Source organism: Rana temporaria, chromosome 3 (assembly GCF_905171775.1).
Source record: "Rana temporaria chromosome 3, aRanTem1.1, whole genome shotgun sequence".
Taxonomy (NCBI): Eukaryota; Metazoa; Chordata; class Amphibia; order Anura; family Ranidae; genus Rana; species Rana temporaria.
Window position 1 is genome coordinate 10,046,639 of NC_053491.1, and position 19,705 is coordinate 10,066,343.

At 46.5% G+C, this 19,705-nt stretch overlaps 1 protein-coding gene across 12 annotated transcripts in view; it reads left to right on the forward strand.

The window, feature by feature from the left end:
- The window catches only part of ITGA11 (integrin subunit alpha 11), a 303,932-nt gene that overhangs the window by 167,791 nt on the left and 116,436 nt on the right, over positions 1–19,705 (forward strand). For all 12 annotated transcript variants that reach the window (XR_005747817.1, XR_005747814.1, XR_005747815.1 and 9 more), the window contains one exon: positions 5,505–5,649. Coding sequence is in view for 1 of the 12 variants with exons in the window: in XM_040342234.1 (XP_040198168.1) it covers positions 5,505–5,649 (145 nt within the window). In the remaining 11 variants the exon portion in view is untranslated. The remainder of the gene's footprint in view (positions 1–5,504; positions 5,650–19,705) is intronic.

A 19,705-nucleotide genomic window follows, 5' to 3' on the forward strand; every position in this document is an offset into this window, starting at 1 on the left:
TCTATGTCTCGGTCCCGCCCCCCGGCGGCCGCGTCATTGATTGACAGCAGCGCAAGCCAATGGCTGCTCTGCTATCAATCTATCCAATCAACGCCGAGAATCAGTGGAGAAGAGCAGGTGAACAGACTCGGGTAAGTTAAACAGGGGGCTGGGGGGGCCGTCATTGCCAGGTGTTTTTTTTTTCACCTTAATGCATAGGAGGCACCAAGGTGAAAAAACACAAACCTTTACAACCCCTTTAAGTCTTGAGGAGATTGTTTTTTCCCTCACTAGGGATGGACCTGTGAGCTTCAGGGGGCTGCTTGCCCTTGAAGCAAATTCTGACTGAATGCTGGGCCTCTTTATTAAGGGATTGATTCTGAGGATGTAGCTTCTATAGGATTTGTGAGTAGAGTCCCTGACTGACTCTTTAAAAGAGTGTAATCAGAGAGACCTGCCTCCTGGTCTTCTCTTCAGCTATGAGACTTTAACTATTTTTTAGCTACGTCATGATCTTCAGCTATGAGGCTTTAACTATTCTGCAGCTATCTCATGGTCCCCAGCTATGAGGCTTTAACTATTCTGGAGCTATCTCATGGTCCCCAGCTATGAGACTTTAACTATTCTGGAGCTATCTCATGGTCCCCAGCTATGAGACTTAAATTATTCCGGAGCTATCTCATGGTCCCCAGCTATGAGACTTTAACTATTCTGGAGCTATCTCATGGTCACCAGGTATGAGACTTTAACTATTTTGGAGCTATCTCATGGTCCCCAGCTATGAGACTTTAACTAGTCTGAGGCTATCTCATGGTCACCAGGTATGAGACTTTAACTATTTTGGAGCTATCTCATAGTCCTAAACTTTGAGACCTACTCTAGAGTTTCTAATCAGGAGATCCTGCACTTCCAGTTGCAGGATGACAACGTTAAGCCAGTGCCACACTATTAGCAGCAGCATAGGCAGCTCGTCATTCAAGCTCATTTAGTTGGCAGTTGGGCTTTGTGAGTAGAGTCCCTGACTGACTCTTTAAAAGAGTGTAATCCGAGAGACCTGCCTCCTGGTCTTCTCTTCAGCTATGAGACTTTAACTATTCTGCAGCTATCTCATGGTCCCCAGCTATGAGGCTTTAACTATTCTGGAGCTATCTCATGGTCCCCAGCTATGAGACTTTAACTATTCTGGAGCTATCTCATGGTCCCCAGCTATGAGACTTTAATTATTCTGGAGCTATCTCATGGTCCCCAGCTATGAGACTTTAACTATTCTGGAGCTATCTCATGGTCACCAGGTATGAGACTTTAACTATTCTGGAGCTATCTCATGGTCACCAGGTATGAGACTTTAACTAATCTGGAGCTATCTCATGGTCCCCAGCTATAAGACTTTACCTAGTCTGAGGCTATCTCATGGTCACCAGGTATGAGACTTTAACTATTTTGGAGCTATCTCATAGTCCTAAACTTTGAGACCTACTCTAGAGTTTCTAATCAGGAGATCCTGCACTTCCAGTTGCAGGATGACAACGTTAAGCCAGTGCCACACTATTAGCAGCAGCATAGGCAGCTAGTCATTCAAGCTCATTTAGTTGGCAGTTGGGCTTCCCATCTAATGGACCTGGGAGGCAATCCAAAGGCCACCTGAAGGGGAGCACATTGTAGTCTGACAAAGTTGCTGCTCATTGTGAGACAGTGACTTAGCTTTGTCATTCTGTAACAGGAAGTGCTGGAACTGGCAGGATCTTCTGGTAAGACATTTTGCAACAGATTCTCAAAAATTTTATAATTACTCCTTTATGATTCTAAAAGTTGTTGAAAGCATCAACACAGGATGGAACTGTGGAAGCTCGTGGTAGCGCAGTGCCACGTCCTAACGTCAATTGGTCAAATGTTGGGAGTGAAAAAAATTTACTTTTTAGGCACCAATTATAAGAAAATAAACAATAATTTTATTAACAATTTAATACATAATATATTCTAAAAGAATAGAGAGAAAGAACATATTAAAAAACTGCATTGTTACTACAGAAATTACTAAAACTCTCCAAAATTGGTCATATGTATCGTCCAGAACACACCAGCAAGACTGGTAACGAGAACAAAACCTTGGGAATCAATCTCTCCGTCCCTGAGGTCCCTACATTGGCTAGCCGTGAAGGATCGGGTTACATTCAAGACCCTCTGCCTCACTCACAAGTGCACACAAGGAAACGCTCCTCAATACTAGGGATGAGCCGAACACCCCCCCCCCCCCCCGTTCGGTTCGCACCAGAACCTTCGAACGGACCGAACGTTCGCGCGAACATTTAGAACCCCATTGACGTCAATGGGACTCGAACGTTCGAATTCAAAAGTGCTCATTTTAAAGCCTAATATGCAAGTTATTGTCGTAAAACGTCTTTGAGAAGGCGGGTCTTGCCCCAGGGAACATGTATCAATGGAATTTAAAAAAAAAAAAAATGTTGTTTTTTCTGGAGCAGTGATTTTAATGATGCTTAAAATGGAAAAAAAAAAAGAAAAATTATTTTAAAACCTGCTGGGTGTCTATTGTATGCCTGTGAGGTGGCACATGTTTAGAACTGTCCCTGCACAAAATGAGATTATTATATGAAAAAAGTCATTTAAAACTGCTTGCGGCTTTAATGTAATGTCTGGTCCCTGCAATATGGATGAAAATCATTGAGAAAAATAGCACAGACACAGACAGTACACACACCACGTAGCTTTAGGTGCACACTGCAGAGGACACAGGCAGTACACACCACGTAGCTTTAGGTGCACAATGTGCAGAGGACACGGGCAATACACACACCACTACACACACCACGTAGCTTTAGGTGCAATCTGCAGAGGACACGGGCAGTACACACCACGTAGCTTTAGGTGCACAATGTGCAGAGGACACAGGCAGTACACACTACGTAGCTTTAGGTGCACAATGTGCAGAGGACACGGGCAGTACACACCACGTAGCTTTAGGTGCAATCTGCAGAGGTCACAGGCAGTACACACCACGTAGCTTTAGGTGCACAATGTGCAGAGGACACGGGCAGTACACACCACGTAGCTTTAGGTGCACAATGTGCAGAGGACACGGGCAGTACACACCACGTAGCTTTAGGTGCAATCTGCAGAGGTCACAGGCAGTACACACCACGTAGCTTTAGGTGCACAATGTGCAGAGGACACGGGCAGTACACACCACGTAGCTTTAGGTGCAATCTGCAGAGGACACGGGCAGTGCACACCACGTAGCTTTACAATGGGAGGAAGGGGGAACAAGGGAGCACATGGGGGACCTGGGCAATAGAAGGAAGAGGAATATAGAAAGGAGGGGTTGCGGGGTGGCATTAATTAGTACCGATCCCCTATATTTTCCTTTTGTGGCAGCTGAATGTTTACAAAAGGGAGAGGAGCAGAAGCCTACTTTCAGCTGCTGCAGGAGGAAAATACAGATCGGTTCCACTAAATTCCACCCCCGCCTCCTCTCCTGTCCAGGTTCTAAGGGTCAGCCAGGAAGGATTGCCGTTCACCTGTCACCTGTCCACCATTGACAGGTTGCCAACCCCAAGATTAGGGTGTGCCCCAGGCACAGCCCTTGCGCACACCTATGGTCACATGCCATATAAAGCACTGGCTTCTGCTGGCAGGCATGTCCTGGCCATTGGGACTACAGGGAGTTTCCCGGTGGGCCGATGGCTCAGTGGGCCGGTTTCAGTGACAGCCTGTCAAAGTAATGGCTGCGCGGCTCGCCCTCAACTTCATGCAGTGATGTGGGAAGGATGAGAAAAATACAAAGGAGAATAAGTGAAATAATAAAAGAGGTGAGTGAGGACTCCTTATGTTATGCTACTTATGTTTTTTTTTTTGCACAATTGCTTATAGTTTATATACTGTTTTTATGCTTGTTTGCAAAATTAAAGTGGGCCGGTCTGGATGAAGTCCAGGGCCAAATTTTGGTCTTAGTCCAGCCCTGTCTGCTGGTCTAAATGGGGTGGAGAAAACGGTATACATTGAGACATAAAGCCAAACATACCGAAAAACTGATTTTGGGTTTATATAAACTTCATGGGTTATAATCAAGTCCACCAGTTAGGCGGATACGGATACAGCTTACACTGTAAATTGAAGAAGATAAGCATTATTTCTACCATCCTCTCTATTATGTTGTTGGTTGGGACAAACGCCCAAGTCGGCCTCACTGCCGGTTCAGCTATCACTTCCAGCGATTGATCCTGCACAATGGTAAGTCTACGTTTGGGAGCCAGAAAACCTTTAGGCCACGGTGGTCATAACCACAGAGATATTTAACCTTCCACTGCCCCGTTATGTAATGTGATGGGATTAAATGTTCTTTAGCTCTGAAAAAAAAGCCCTACCTTGACTTTCTTTCATGTGGTTTGGAAAAGAAAATAAGATATTATAAATTATATTTCCCAAATAATCCAACAGAATGATAAGGGTAAGGTTCTTATTTATTTAAGAAGTTTAAAGTAATGTCCGATGCTTAGTCTTGACCACATCTTGGGTAGTTTGATCATTTTTATATGTGGGTTTTATATGTGGGTTTCACAATAGTTTCCTGGAGAAGCAATGACATTTTGGTTGATTGTTCAGAAACTTTTTATATTTAGTTTAGTTTTTTTTTTATTCTCAGTACATTAACCACTTGCCGACCACTTCACGAAGATATACGCCGGCAGAATGGCTCGTGTGGGCAAAGCAACGTACCAAACGTGGTACTGCACACTGCTTTGGCCTGAATCCTGCTCGTTTTGCGAGACAACACTCGCAAACCGAGTTAGGATATTTTAAAATGCAGCGCTCGTATTGCGAAACGCTCGTTAACCCCGTCACTCGCAGTCCGAGGTTCCAGTGGTTCATATGAAAGAGAGGTCCGGAGCAAAACATCAGTTATAGGGGTTAATTTTGGGGGGAGTGTAGCTGGCCAGGGTAGTGGGTGGCCCAAGTAAGTTTATGCTTGGGGTAGGAGGGGCCTGGGTCCGGTGGTTAATAGTAGGTCAACTGAGGAAGAAGGAGCTCCCATCATAATTTTGTTGGAATGTATATATGTCGGTTCTTGGGGTAAGTCTGTAGCAGTTGGGGATCTTTGGAGGCATTCGAATTAAGACCAATATGGCATAAGTGGGAAACCATCATGGTATGGGATTCTCAGTTGATGCCAGTTAACCAGGGTTCAAGTGTCATTGGGAGATGGGTATCAGCGTTGGAAGGTGCAGAGTGGTATTGTCCTTGAGTCGGCGTGCTGGGGAACTTGTGATGGCCACGCTGATAAGAAAGTTTGGCAAGTGCCTTCAATGATCCTCAACATGGTTACGATGTATCTGGGAGAGTATTGTTTGTAAATAAATGTTACGGTTAAATGTTAATAAAATGTCCGGTTCGGCCAATTTACTCCAAAATGGGTGTCGTCTGGTTATTTATGAGGGGGTGTAGGGTGTATGGTATTATAGGCAATAGGCAAGTTTGCATCTGTCTTACCATAGTCATGTCTTCTCCTCTAGGATGGGATATTGCTGGGAGCGGTTGGAGCATACGACTGGAATGGAGCTGTTCTCAAAGAGACCAGCAGCGGGAAGGTGATTCCTCGGAGAGAGTCTTACCTAAGGGAGTTTCCGGATGAGCTCAAGAACCATGGAGCATACCTTGGTAACTACGCAAATAAAACGTGTAGTAAAAACAAAGGGCCAGATTCACAAAAAAGCGCCTATCTTTAGGCGGGCGTAGCGTATCTCAGATACACTACGCCGCTGTAACTTAGAGCGGCAGGTCCCGTATTCAGAAAGGACTTGCGCTCTAAGTTACGGCAGCGTAGCATAAATTGGCCGGCGTAAGCCCGCGTAATTTAAAGTAGGCTGGTAGGGGGCGTGTTGTATGTAAATGATTGGTGACCCCACGTAAATGACGCGCTTTACGAACGGCGCGCGCATGCTCAGTATCGCGTCGAATTTTCAAAGTAAATTACGCCCGCTCAATGCTTAGTCGACGTGAACGTAACCTACGCCCAGCCCCACTTACGGACGACTTACGCAAACGACGTAAAATACGACGCTGTTCGTACGTTTCCGACGTCCATTCCTAACATGACTTACCCCTGCTTTATGAGGGGTAACTTTACGCCGGTCCGACGCCTTACGTAAACAACGTATCTTTATTTATTTTTTTTTTTTTTTTTTTTTTTTTTTTTTTTTTTTTCTTTTTTTAGTTTTAAAGTGTATTTTGTGCGTGTACTCGAGAGAGGAGCCGGACTGCAGGAGTTGGGAGTAGGCAGGCCTCCCCCAGAGGCAATCTGCCACCTTTCTCCATGCCCCGGGTGGCAATGGCGGGTGTGTGAGGGGGTCCTCCCACACAGCCCGCCCTACCTGCTCCGCTTTGAAGCCCAACGGGGCAGAGGGACTCCCTATAAGGGAGTGAGAGGATTAGCCCGCTCAACCAGCCCCATTAGTCCTTCGCCTCTCTTTAGAGACCGCGTGGTCAATGTGCGTGTGTTAACCCAATTTAGAGTGCATGTGTAGGTGTGGTGGTTTTTGTGGGAGGGGGGTGGGCGTACTAAGCACAGGCTTACCTTGCATAGCACACCCACCGGGAGCCGGGCTGAGACCACCAAACTCAATTCACATGAAGCCGAGACCGGGATCCGAACCTCTAGCTGCAGAGGTGAATGGCTTGTCAGCGCAGTGCCAATCGCGTTGAGCCACCGCAGCTCCATACGTAAACAACGTATCTTGATACGCCGGGCGCACGTACGTTCGTTAATCGGCGTATCTAGCTCATTTGCATATTCGACGCGGAAATATACGGAAGCGCCCCTAGCGGCCAGCGTAAATATGCACCCCGAGATACGACGGCGTAAGAGACTTGCGCCACTCGTATCTAGGCAAAATTCATGCGTAACTGATTCTAAGAATCAGGCGCACATTCGGACTTACGACGGCGTACATTGGGACTTACGACGGCGTACGTGGAGTTAAGCCGTCGTAAGTCCTTTGTGAATCTGGGCCAAATAATGAAAGATGGCAACACCAAAGCACCAAAAGGCTAGAGGCCAATTGGTTGTGTGCACATGAGCTGGTACTACATACCTGGCTGGAGGTCAAGATTACAAAAGGACTTTGATTACACCTCGTGTCCAGACCCCCATGGCGTGAGAGGGCACAGAGTGGCATGGTGTCACAGGGGTCAGGCTCCTGTCAGACCAGTAGCTATAGAAGTAGAGAGGCTTCCACTGAACACCAGGTCACCTTATCGTAGCGTGGGTTGTCAGCACCCAAGGCAAGACAGGTAATTTCTGCCCCTAACCTATGGACATTTAGCGCCCCCTGAGTGCTCTTGATCAAGGTTATCTTCTGATCTGAGACCTGTAGTGGGGACTTTTTGTGGAAACTCTAATCACAGGTAGTGTTACTCACTGTGTCTCCAACTTTGTGGTGTCTCGTAGCAGTGACACCTATGCCGAAATCAGGAGATAGGGTTTCCTCCAGGCCCTCCCACTTCACATTCATCACCAGTCAGCTGACCTCTAGTCTCTGCCCCCAGCCATGCCGTGAACTAAATGGGCGGCTGCAAAGAGGCTGAGTGGGTGGCCGCGGGCCCCAGGGACAGCCCTGCTGGTCGGCCTTAAAAAGGCTGGGGGAGTGGTGTGGGCTTCAGGAACAGCCCATGATTTAGTGACCCCTGGCAAATCATCATTCGACCCCCAAGGGGGTCCCGACCCCAGGTTGAGAACCACTGCCTTAGCGGATGATGCGGGCTCACTGGAGGTGTGGGGTCTAAGCACTAACCAGTGTTCACCAGAGTTCCTCATGGTGAAGATGATTTTTGCTGCCTAGTACCATGTTGTGGTCCTCAGGAGCACCCCACCTGGAGGTGAACAAGCCGGGGTCCAGCAGCAGATATAGCAGTTAGGGATCAGGCAAAAGTGCAGTCAGTAAACAAGCCATAGGTCAGTAACAAGTTGTTGCAGGTAGGGATCAAGCAGAAGCGTAGTTGAGGGACAAGCTGAAAGTCAATAATCAGTCGTAGTGGAAATAAGGACAGCTGCAGGTATGCAAAGGAGCAAGGTATCGGGTGGAGAGAGCACAATTATCTGGCAAGCAGGAAGTGAAAAGGCGTGGCTTCAATAGGACATTCATGGGAAGAGCAAAGGGTTCAAGCTTCAAGAGAAACAAGACACAAGTAAAGGTTGTCTAAGGAATCAGGCAGGGAGCTGTTCAGCATTTTTACTAGTAATGGCGGTGATCAGCGATTTTTAGCGGGACTGCGACATTGCGGCGGACAGAACGGATGCTTTTGACACTTTTATGGGACCATTGACATTTATACAGCGATCAGAGCTAAAAATAGCCACTGATTACTGTGTAAATGTCACGGGAAGGGGTTGACACTAGAGGGTGATCAAGGGGTTAGGTGTTCCCTAGGGAGGTGTTTCTATCTGTGGGGGGAGGGGACTGACAGGGAGTACAGAGAGATCGCTGTTCCTGATCACTAGGAACAGCAGATCTCTCTCTACTTCCCTGACAGGCCACGCGCATTGGCATTGCATCGCAACGGTGGCCCCTATCGCTCTTAAAGGATCTGATGTACACAGGCCCGTCGCAACAGGACAGGCAAACGAGGCAATTGCTTGGGGCCCCGAGCTAGAAAGGGGCCCCCAAGCTGGCTCGTCTGTCTGCCTGTTTTCTAAACTTTTCCCCACTTCCACTTGCTTACAGAGTGGGTCTATTATTGTCCGGTGCCTCATCTGGTCAACAAAGAGGCCGAGGAGGGAAGCACAGCAGAGGGACTATTTCTTCATTTTCGGGCACATGTACATCATGCCGCCCCACTATTCTATGAGTCCCGGCTGGCGGAGTGATACAGCTGTGCTCCGTTCGTGTCCTGACTGCTTCTCTGAAGAGATGTGAAGAATTTGAGCGGCTGGAGATCGGGGGAGCAGGAGGAGATCGTGGCTGCACTGGACACAGTGAGTGGGAATAGATGAAAGAATACTCACTGTGTCCTATTATTTATCTCACAGCAGGTTAGGTTACAATCATCACACAGGCAGCACAGCAGGGTCTCTGTCATGGCTCTGTGTCACATTGCTGTTGGGTGCTGACTTTGTTATGGTTGTATTGTTACAGTCTGTTATATACAATACAGCCATAAGTTAACTAAGCCAGCACTCAACAGCCATGTGGCATAGAGCCATGATAAAGCTATGATAGAGCTATGATAGAGCCCCTGCTTACTGTGCTGCCTGTGTGATAATTGTAACCTGATGATAATAAGAAACATGCTACTTTAAACTTAGTTTAGGGGTGCAGTAAACGTGCAGCGGAGCTGAATTTTTACTGCCCCCAAACCTATCCCCTTTAACTGCTTCCCATCATCACTGACTTGGAAGGGTGATATCTTGGTCATCACTACAGCAATGATCGAGATATCATTTTTTAGCCCCAGCAATTCTGTACAAGAAGCCCCTGGATTACTTTTACAGGCAGTGGAAGGGGGTTCCACCACAGCCTTTACTGCTTTTAAGATGTGACCAGTAGCGTCCAGTTACTGGGACACAGTGAGAGGAATGGATGTCGTTCCTCCCACCGTGTGACGTCAGAAACCAGAAGTGACGAAGATTTGATCACTTCTGGTTTTAGTCTCATGTAAAGAAGCCATTACCGACTTAAACAAGCATCTGATCAAACTGATCTTAGCTTGATCAGATGCTTTGGAGGCCAGAGGACAGATATGGGGTCTAAAAAAAACAGATCTCTCTATAAAGAGGACCTGTCATGATCCATGTTATCACAAGAAATGTTGTCCATCCCTCGTGAAAGCAAAAATTACCAAAAAAAATTAAAGATACAGTGTAAGGTGTTTTTTGTTTATTTTTAATAAATAACATACAATTTAAAAGAAATTTAAACTGACCCCTGCTCTTTCATGCATACTAATTGCAAACGCATACGTTGGCGCCACACACATATGTAAATAGCAACAAACCTGCATTTTGCTTCAAGTCAGGGTCAGGAGTTGGGCCGGGGGTGGGGGAAAGGGCGTGGTTGAAGGAGGCCCTGTCAGATAGGCCCATGATTTCTAACAGCGGCCCTGCTTATTCACACAAGATGAGAGCCTCGGCCGCTCTGGACAAAGCACCGGACTGTTTAAGTTAAGAAGTGGGTGATTGGCTGCTATGCAGCGGGGCGGTCCCATCAATCAATCACTCACTTTTAACATGAAAAGTCCTGCCCGTTGTCCAGGGCTGCCGTGCTTCTCATCGATTCGTGTGTGAATAAGGTAATGCTCTGTGAGGAGGGGGAGTGCTGTGCTGTTATGGGGACAGGAGTCTACTATCGAGGGGGGTCTGTGATGAGGGGAAAAGTCTGTGAGGGGGGGGGGGTCAGTCTGTGATGTGGGGTCAGTCTATGATGGGGGCACCAGTGTGATGGGGGGTCAGTCTGTGATGGGGCACCAGTTTGTGATGGGGCACCACTTTGTGATGGGGGATCAGTCTGTGATGGGGGGTCAGTCTGTGATGGAGGCACCAGTCTGTGATGGGGGGGTCAGTCTGTGATGGGGTGGGTCTGTCTGTGATGGGGGGGGTCAGTCTGTGATGGGGGATCAGTCTGTGATGGAGGTACCAGACTGTGATGGGGGGGTCAGTCTGTGATGGGGGCACCAGTCTGTGATGGGGGCACCAGTCTGTGATGTGGCACCAGTATGTGATGGGGGGCAGTTTGTGATGGCGGCACCAGTCTTTGACGGGGGCACCAGTCTGTGATGGGGGGCACCAGTCTTTGAGTGTGAGTGAACTTAAACTGTATCGCTATGTTGTGGTTCCTGTAGGTTTTGTGGAGGGGGGGTTGGGGGGCCTCTATGTCCATTTTGCTTGGGGCCCCCAAATTCCTTCAAACGGCCCTGGATGTACAATGACGGCGGCTGGTCTGCAAGCAGTGGAGGTTAGCTTTAAATTGAGAGTAAAGTCCGTCTAAATCTACGTTCCCCATTCTAGTGGCAGTGTCAGTGATCGTCTGTTCCCTGTCATAGGGAACGACGATCAGTGACGTGTCACGCCAGGCCACGCCCCCTACAGTAAGAATCACTCACTAGGGCACACTTAACCCCTACACCTAGTGGTTAACCCCTTCACGGCCAGTGTCATTTTCACAGTAACCAGTGCATTTTTATAGCACTGATCGCTGTAAAAATGACAACGGTCCCAAAAATGTGTCAAAAGCATCCGATGTGTCCGCCATAATGTCGCAGTCACAATAAAAATCGCTGATCGCCGCCATTACTAGTAAAAAAATATATACTAATAAAAATGCCATAAAACTACCCCGCTATAACCTTTGCGCAAACCGATCAATAAACGCTTATTGCGTTTTTTTTTTTAATATATACCAAAAATATGTAGAAGAATACGTATCGGAGAAAAAAAAACATTTTTTTTATATCTTTTTTGGGGATATTTATTATAGCAAAAAGTAAAAAATTTTGAATTTTTTTTTAAATTGTCGCTCTATTTTTGTTAATAGCGCAAAAACTAAAAACCGCAGAGGTGATCAAATACCACCAAAAGAAAGCTCTATTTGTGGGAAAAAAGGACGTCAATTTGTTTGGGAGCCACCTCGCGCGACCGCGCAATTGTCAGTTAAAGCCACGCAGTGCCGAATGGCAAAAAGGGGCCTGGTCCTTTAGCTACAAAATGGTTCGGGGCTGAATCGGTTAAATTGATTAGGGTTCACTCAACAGCAATTACACACAATGGGCTAGATTCATAAAGCCCGCTGTAACTTTGTGCGGGCATAGCGTATCTCAGATACGCTACGCCGCCGTAACTTAGTGAGGCAGGTTCTTTATTCAGAAAGAACCTGCGCCCTAAGTTACGGCGGCGTAGCGTAAATGTGCCGGCGTAAGCGCGCCTAATTCAAATTGTGAAGAGGTGGGCGTGTTTTATGTAAATAAAACATGACCCCACGTAAATGACGTTTCTAACGAACGGCGCATGAGCTGTCCGCAAACGTATCCCAGTGCGCATGCTCCTAATCACGTCGCAAATAGTCAATGCTTTCAACGTGAACGTAATTTACGCAAAGCCCTATTCGCAAACGACGTAAACTTCGACGCTGTCCCGTCGTCCATACTTAACATTGGCTACGCCTCATATAGCAGGGGGAAATTTACGCCGGAAAAAGCCTTATGTAAACGACGTAAAAAAAATCCGCCGGGTGCACGTACGTTTCTGAATCGGCGTATCTAGCTCATTTGCATATTCTACACGGAAATCAACGGAAGTGCCACCTAGCGGCCAGCGTAAATATGCACCCTAAGATACGACGGCGTAGGAGACTTACGCCCAGGGCCGGCCCTATGATGGGACCGGGTGGTATCATGGGTACCAGGTAGCACTTTTAGGGGGGCGGCATACTGATGCCCACCAGCCCGTTCCGCCAGCTCCGCTACCCAAATAAAATTGATGTCCTTTTTTTCCCACAAATAGAGCTTTCTTTTGGTGATATTTGATCACCTCTGCGGTTTTTATTTTTTGTGCTATAAATATATATATTTTTTAACTTTTTGCTATAATAAATATCCCCCAAAAAATAGAAAAATAAACAATTTTCTTCAGTTTAGGCCAATATGTATTCTTTTACATATTTTTGGTACAAAAATAAACACAATTAGCGTACATTGATTAGTTTGCGCAAAAGACATTGTGGCCACCGGCAATTCACAGGTCCCTTTATACTCCTATATACATGTATAGAGCCATGACAGGCCCTCGTTATACTCCTTTATACATGTATAGAGCCATGACAGGTCCTATTTATACTCTTATATAAATTTATAGAGCCATGGCAGGTCCTTTTTATACTCTTATATACATTTATAGAGCCATGGCAGGTCCTTTTTATATTCCTTTACATGTAAAGAGTTTCGACAGGTCCTCTATATACATGTATAGAGCCATGACAGGCCCTCGTTATACTCCTTTATACATTTATAGAGCCATGACAGGTCCTCTTTATATTCCTTTACATGTAAAGAGTAATGGCAGGTCCTCTATATACATGTATAGAGCCATGACAGGTCCTCTTTATACTCCTTTATACATGTATAGAGCCATGACAGGTCCTCTTTATACTCCTTTATACATGTATAGAGCCATGACAGGCCCTCTTTATACTCCTATACATGTATAGAGCCATGACAGGTCCTCTTTATACTCCTTTATACATGTATAGAGCCATGACAGGTCCTCTTTATACTCCTTTATACATGTATAGAGCCATGACGGGTCCCCTTTAGTTATCATGATATAAAATAATGAATGTGGGGGCCTTTTGGTTGGTGTGATTTTTTTTCTGGGGGGGGGGGGGCAGCATTTCATTCTTGGTCCCAGGCAGCACAATGTCTTGGGCCGGCACTGCTTACGCCGGTCTTTCTTAGCAACATTTAAGTGTATTTCAATTTGAGCATACGCTTAAAGATACGACGGCGCGGATTCGGACTTACGACGGCGTATCTACTGATACGCCCGTCGTAAGTCTTACTGAATCTAGCCCAATGACGTTTGCAATGCCGGTTCCTATAGCAAGTCAGTTGGCTGTTCTCTGCCCAGATCTCAGTATGTCCTGTAATATTTTCCTACTGTGTCAGAGATACTTTAACAGCTCCCTATGGCTAGTGAACATTTTACGGAGATATATCATCATCGTTTGTAGACTATAGAGCCGGACCCGTTGAGTCTTCATGAGCTTCGCCTTAGGAATCCCACATCGGTTCTTCCCATAGAGCCATATGGAAACAATGAAGATCCTGAAATCATCTTTAACCACTTGACAACTGGGCACTTAAACACCCTTAATAACCAGACCAATTTTCAGCTTTTGGTGCTCTCACGTTTTGAATGACAATAACTCAGTCATACAACATTGTAACCAAATTAAATTTTTGTCCTTTTTTTCCCACAAATAGAGCTTTCTTTTGGTGGTATTTGATCACCTCTGCGGTTTTTATTTTTTTCGCTATTAATGAAAAAAGAACGAAAATTTTGTAAAAAAATGAATTTTTCTTCATTTCTATCATATCATTTTGTAAAAAAGTAATTTTTCCTTATACATTTGGCCTAAAATGCATACTGCTACATATTTTTGGTAAAAAAAAAAAAAAATTTGGATATTATTTAGTCTGGGTGAAAGTTATAGGGTCTACAAGCTATGGTACCAATTTCTGAAAATTGAACAATTTGATCACACCTGAATTACTGACAGCTTCTCTCATTTCTTGAGACCCTAACAAGCCAATAAAGTACAAATACCCCCCAAATGACCCCTTTTTGGAAAGTAGACATTCCAAGGTAGTTAGTAAGAGTCATAGTTAGTTTTTTGAAGTTGTCATTTGTTCCCACAATTCTTTGCAAAATTAAGATTTTTTTTTTTTTTTTTTTTTTCATACCAATATTGTCATTATAACAGGTTATTTCTCTCACATGGCATGTATATTCCACAAATGACACCCCAAAATATATTCTGCTGCTCCTCCTGAGTATGGCGATACCACATGCGTGAGACTTTTACACAGCGTGGCCACATACAGAGGCCCAACACCGAAGTAGCAACTTCAAGCATTCTAGGAGCATAAATTACACATCTAATCTCTCAACCACCTATTACACTTTTGAAGGCCCTGGAGCACCAGGACAATAGAAACGCCCACAAAGTGACCCCATTTTGGAAAGCTAACACCCCAACGTATAATCTATGAGGCATAATGAGTCTTTTGAACAGTTCATTTTTTTCCAGATGTTCTTGGAAAATGTGGAAAAAAATAAAAACGCATTTTTTTTTACAGAAAGTTGTCCATTTATAGGATATTTCCAACACATAGCATGTACATAGAAAAAATTACACCCCAAAATATATTCTGCTGCTCCTCCTGAGTATGGCGATACCACATGTGTGAGACTTTTACACAGCGTGGCCACATACAGAGGCCCAACACCGAAGTAGCAACTTCAAGCATTCTAGGAGCATAAATTACACATCTAATCTCTCAACCACCTATTACACTTTTGAAGGCCCTGGAGCACCAGGACAATGGAAACGCCCACAAAGTGACCCCATTTTGGAAAGCTAACACCCCAACGTATAATCTATGAGGCATAATGAGTCTTTTAAACAGTTCATTTTTTTCCAGATGTTCTTGGAAAATGTGGAAAAAAATAAAAACGCATTTTTTTTTACAGAAAGTTGTCCATTTATAGGATATTTCCAACACATAGCATGTACATAGAAAAAATTACACCCCAAAATATATTCTGCTGCTCCTCCTGAGTATGGCGATACCACATGTGTGAGACTTTTACACAGCGTGGCCACATACAGAGGCCCAACACCGAAGTAGCAACTTCAAGCATTCTAGGAGCATAAATTACACATCTAATCTCTCAACCACCTATTACACTTTTGAAGGCCCTGGAGCACCAGGACAATAGAAACGCCCACAAAGTGACCCCATTTTGGAAAGCTAACACCCCAACGTATAATCTATGAGGCATAATGAGTCTTTTGAACAGTTCATTTTTTTCCAGATGTTCTTGGAAAATGTGGAAAAAAATAAAAACGCATTTTTTTTACAGAAAGTTGTCCATTTATAGGATATTTCCAACACATAGCATGTACATAGAAAAAATTACACCCCAAAATATATTCTGCTGCTCCTCCTGAGTATGGCGATACCACATGTGTGAGACTTTTACACAGCGTGGCCACATACAGAGGCCCAACATCCAAGAAGCACCATCAGGTGTTCTAGGGACATAAATTACACATCCAATTTCCTTACAATCTATCACATTTTTGAAGGGCCTTCATATTTCTAACACAGCATGTACATACCAAGAATTACACCCTAAAATACATTCTGCTGAGTAATGGGTAAAAAAAAAAGAAGATTACCTGTGGTTTTAGTAGTGCAATTGTCCACAGAAGGAGAGCCCCGATCCAGGCAGCAGGCAGGGACGTGGTCACTGGTCAGCGACAGTGAATGGAATTGTCCAGGCAGCAGGCAGGAATATTGTCCATAGTCAGTACAGTGCCAGCAGTGGCAAAATATTTGTCCTGGTAGGAACATGGTCCAAGTAGCGGGCCATGGGTAGGGGAATGGGGACAGGGGTAGAGGCTTCTCCCACCCAAATCTCTTTGAAGCCTCCGGGCAACCAGACCCTAATCCGGGAATGAGAAAACTAAAAAATTAGTTTTTTCATCCAGAAAAACAATTCTGGAGCCCCTCACATATGTGAGACCCCTGTGTTCCCACTAGTATAGCAGGGTAAAAGATCAATCCAAGGGGCAGGCAAAAAACGTGGTCAAACAGTCCAGGGTCAGTTCCAGAGCAGGCAGAGGTAGGTACAGTTTAGGGTTAGGCAAAAGAGTGGTCGTATAACAAGCCAGGGTCAGTTCCAGAGAAGGCAGAGGTATGTTTAGGGTTAGGCAAAAGAGTGGTCGTATAACAGGCCATGGTCGGTTCCGGAGAAGGCAGAAGTATGTTTAGGGTTAGGCAAAAGAGTGGTTGTATAACAGGCCATGGTCGGTTCCGGAGAAGGCAGAGGTATGAGTGCAGTGGCATAAGGGGTGTGGGGGGGGGGAAAGTACAGGAAATTAGAATTGCGTTTACCATACGTCCCTAATAATGAAGAAACGTATGGTAACGGCGGAAACATGTTCCAATACAGAGGCCTGGTTGGGAAGGACAATCGGGACAGTAATATGTGGTGTCTTTTCGAATTCCTCTTCTGGAGCACACCCGGCACCTCTTCTGATGTCTGTTGCCTGTTTCACGGGAGGGGGTTTGCTCAGGAAAGTGACGCTCGTGCAGTCTGCTCACAGAATCAGAGCGAATATTTTCCGGTGGGTTTTCAGGGTACAAAAGGGCGGTGATGACTTCTTCTTGATAGTCCAGATATGATACGGGGTTCTCGGATGATTTTTTGTAAATTACATAGGAATTGTAGAAGGCCAAACAAAAAAAATAAATGGACACTTTCTTATACCAGTGGCGGGATTTTCTTGTGGGCAGGTAGGGTTCTAACATCTGGTCATTGAAGTCCACTCCCCCCATGAACAAATTATAGTCATATATGCATTTTGGTTTTTGGATTGGGCCGGTTCTTTTGGGGACTTCCACGTGGGTGTCATTGTGGATTGATGAAAGCATGTGGACGTTCCGTTTGTCCCTCCACCTGACAGCCAATATCTCCTGGTTCCTCAATGCTGCAGACTCCCCTCGTCTGAGCTTTTGATCCACCAGTTTTTGCGGGAAGCCTTTCCTGTTGGGTCTTATTGTGCCACATGCTGGGGTATTCTGAAGGTAAAGACAGCGAAACAGGGGCAAGCTGGTGTAGAAATTATCCACATAAAGGTGGTATCCCTTTCCAAAGAGTGGATACATCAGATCCCAGACCACTTTTCCGCTGACTCCCATATACTCTGGACATTCAGGGGGATGCAGTTGGGAGTCCTTTCCTTCATACACCATGAATGAGTAGAGGTACCCTGTGGCTCTGTCGCAAAGCTTGTACATTTTGACCCCATATCGGGCCCTTTTGCTGGGGATGAACTGCTTGATGCCCAGCCTGCCTGAGAATTTGACAAGGGACTCGTCCACAGATATGTTCTGGTCAGGGGTATATAATTGGGGAAATTGTTGAGCGAAAAAATTTAGAAGTGGCCGAATTTTATATAGCTTGTCAAAAGCAGGGTCATTTCGGGGGGGGCACTGGGCGTTGTCGTTAAAGTGGAGGAACCGCATAATTATTAAATATCGGGATCTTGGCATAAGGGAGGAGAAGAGTGGCATGTGGTGAATGGGTTTGGTGGACCAGTAGGAGTACAATTGTTTTTTTTTTGAAAGTGCCATAGTAAAGGTTAGGCCTAAGAACATTTTAAATTCGTCCACGGTTAGTTCTCTCCACTCAAAGGGGCGGGCATATCTGGAACCAGGGTTACTTCTTACGTACTGTTGTGCGTAGAGATTGCACTGGGCCACAATGGAGGAAAGGAAATCTTCGGTGAAAACTAAATTAAAAAAATTTATCATAGAAAAGTTTTCTGTGTTCACCTGGACACCTGGCTGGGCAGTGAAGGGGGGGATATTTGCTGCTCCGGAATTGGGGGGAAGCCACAGGGGGTTTTGAAGGCCATAGGGAAGGCTGGCATGGCCCCTATCCCTTTGGGGCTGAGATGACACCCTACTGGTGGACGGCACAGCTCTTGAGGTGGACGGCACAGCTCTTGAGGTGGACGGCACAGCTCTTGGGGTGGACGGCACATCGCTTGGGGTGGACGGCACATCGCTTGGGGTGGACGGCACAGCGCTTGGAGTGGACGGCACAGCGCTTGGGGTGGACGGCACATCGCTTGGGGTTGTAGGCACAGCGCTTGAGGTGGACGGCCCTGCGCGTCTGGGAGTAGGCCGCTTCTCCACGCCAGCACCCCTTTTTTTCCTGGGCACATGTTCTTCTTCAGACTCGGACCCACTGTCTATAACGGGTTCATAGGCCGAATCAGAATCGGACAGAGACTCCTCGCTGCTCTCATCGCTCATGGCAAGTAGAAGATGTACGGCCTGCTCGCCGGTAAAGAATTTTTTTGCCATACTGGTGGCTGGTGAGGCTGTACTGCAGAGTACTGTGGTGGCACTGGTGGACACAGGTGGGCACAGGCGGCACTTATGTGTAGTGGCACGGGTGTGGCTCTGGTGGGCACAGGCGGCACTGGTGGGCACAGGCGGCACAGGTGGCTCTGGTGTGCACCGATTAGCAGCACTGGTGGACACAGGCAGCACTGGTGGGCACAGGCAGCACTGGTGGGCACAGGCGGCACTGGAGGGCACAGGCGGCACAGGCGGCACTGGTGGGCACAGGCGGCACTGGTGGGCGCAGACGGCACTGGTGGGCGCAGACGGCACTGGTGGGCGCAGACGGCACTGGTGGGCGCAGGCGGCACTGGCGGGCGCAGGCGGCACTGGTGGGCACAGGCGGCACTGGTGGGCACAGGCGGCACTGGTACGGCACTGTTGTGGCAATATTATAGGACTCTGGTGACTGGTGCGGCTCTGGTGACACTGGTGCGGCTCTGGTGACACTGATGCGGCACAGATGTGGCACTACTGGGCACAGATGTGGCACTGTTGGGCACAGATGTGGCACTGTTGGGCACAGATTGGGCACTTTAGGCACAGATTGGGCAATTTAGGCACAGATTGGGCACTTTAGGGCACAGATTGGGCACTTTAGGGCACAGATTGGGCACTTTAGGGCACTTTAGGGCACAGATTGGGCACTGATGTGACACTATGGGCAATGGAACACTCACAGTTTATCTCCTCTTCTCTCCCGCTGATACTGTGTGAGGAGAGGAGAGGAGGTAAACTTTCCCTGACCTCCTGTGTTTACATTGTGATCGCGCCGTCATTGGACGGCGCGATCACAAGGTAAATGACCGTTGTTGCTGGTCATTTACCTAGATCTGTGTAGCGCCGGGTCTCATAGACCCGGCGCGCACAGAAATTTCTGTGTGCGCGCCCGAGGCGGCGCGCATTGCTGCTTCTGCGGGGCGCCGTTTCAGAACGGCGACCCCCAGTTAAGCATCCACCTTGCCGCCGTTTCCAGACGGCGGCTGGTGGCGAAGTGGTTAATGTTTGAGATCTTTTTTTTATTTTG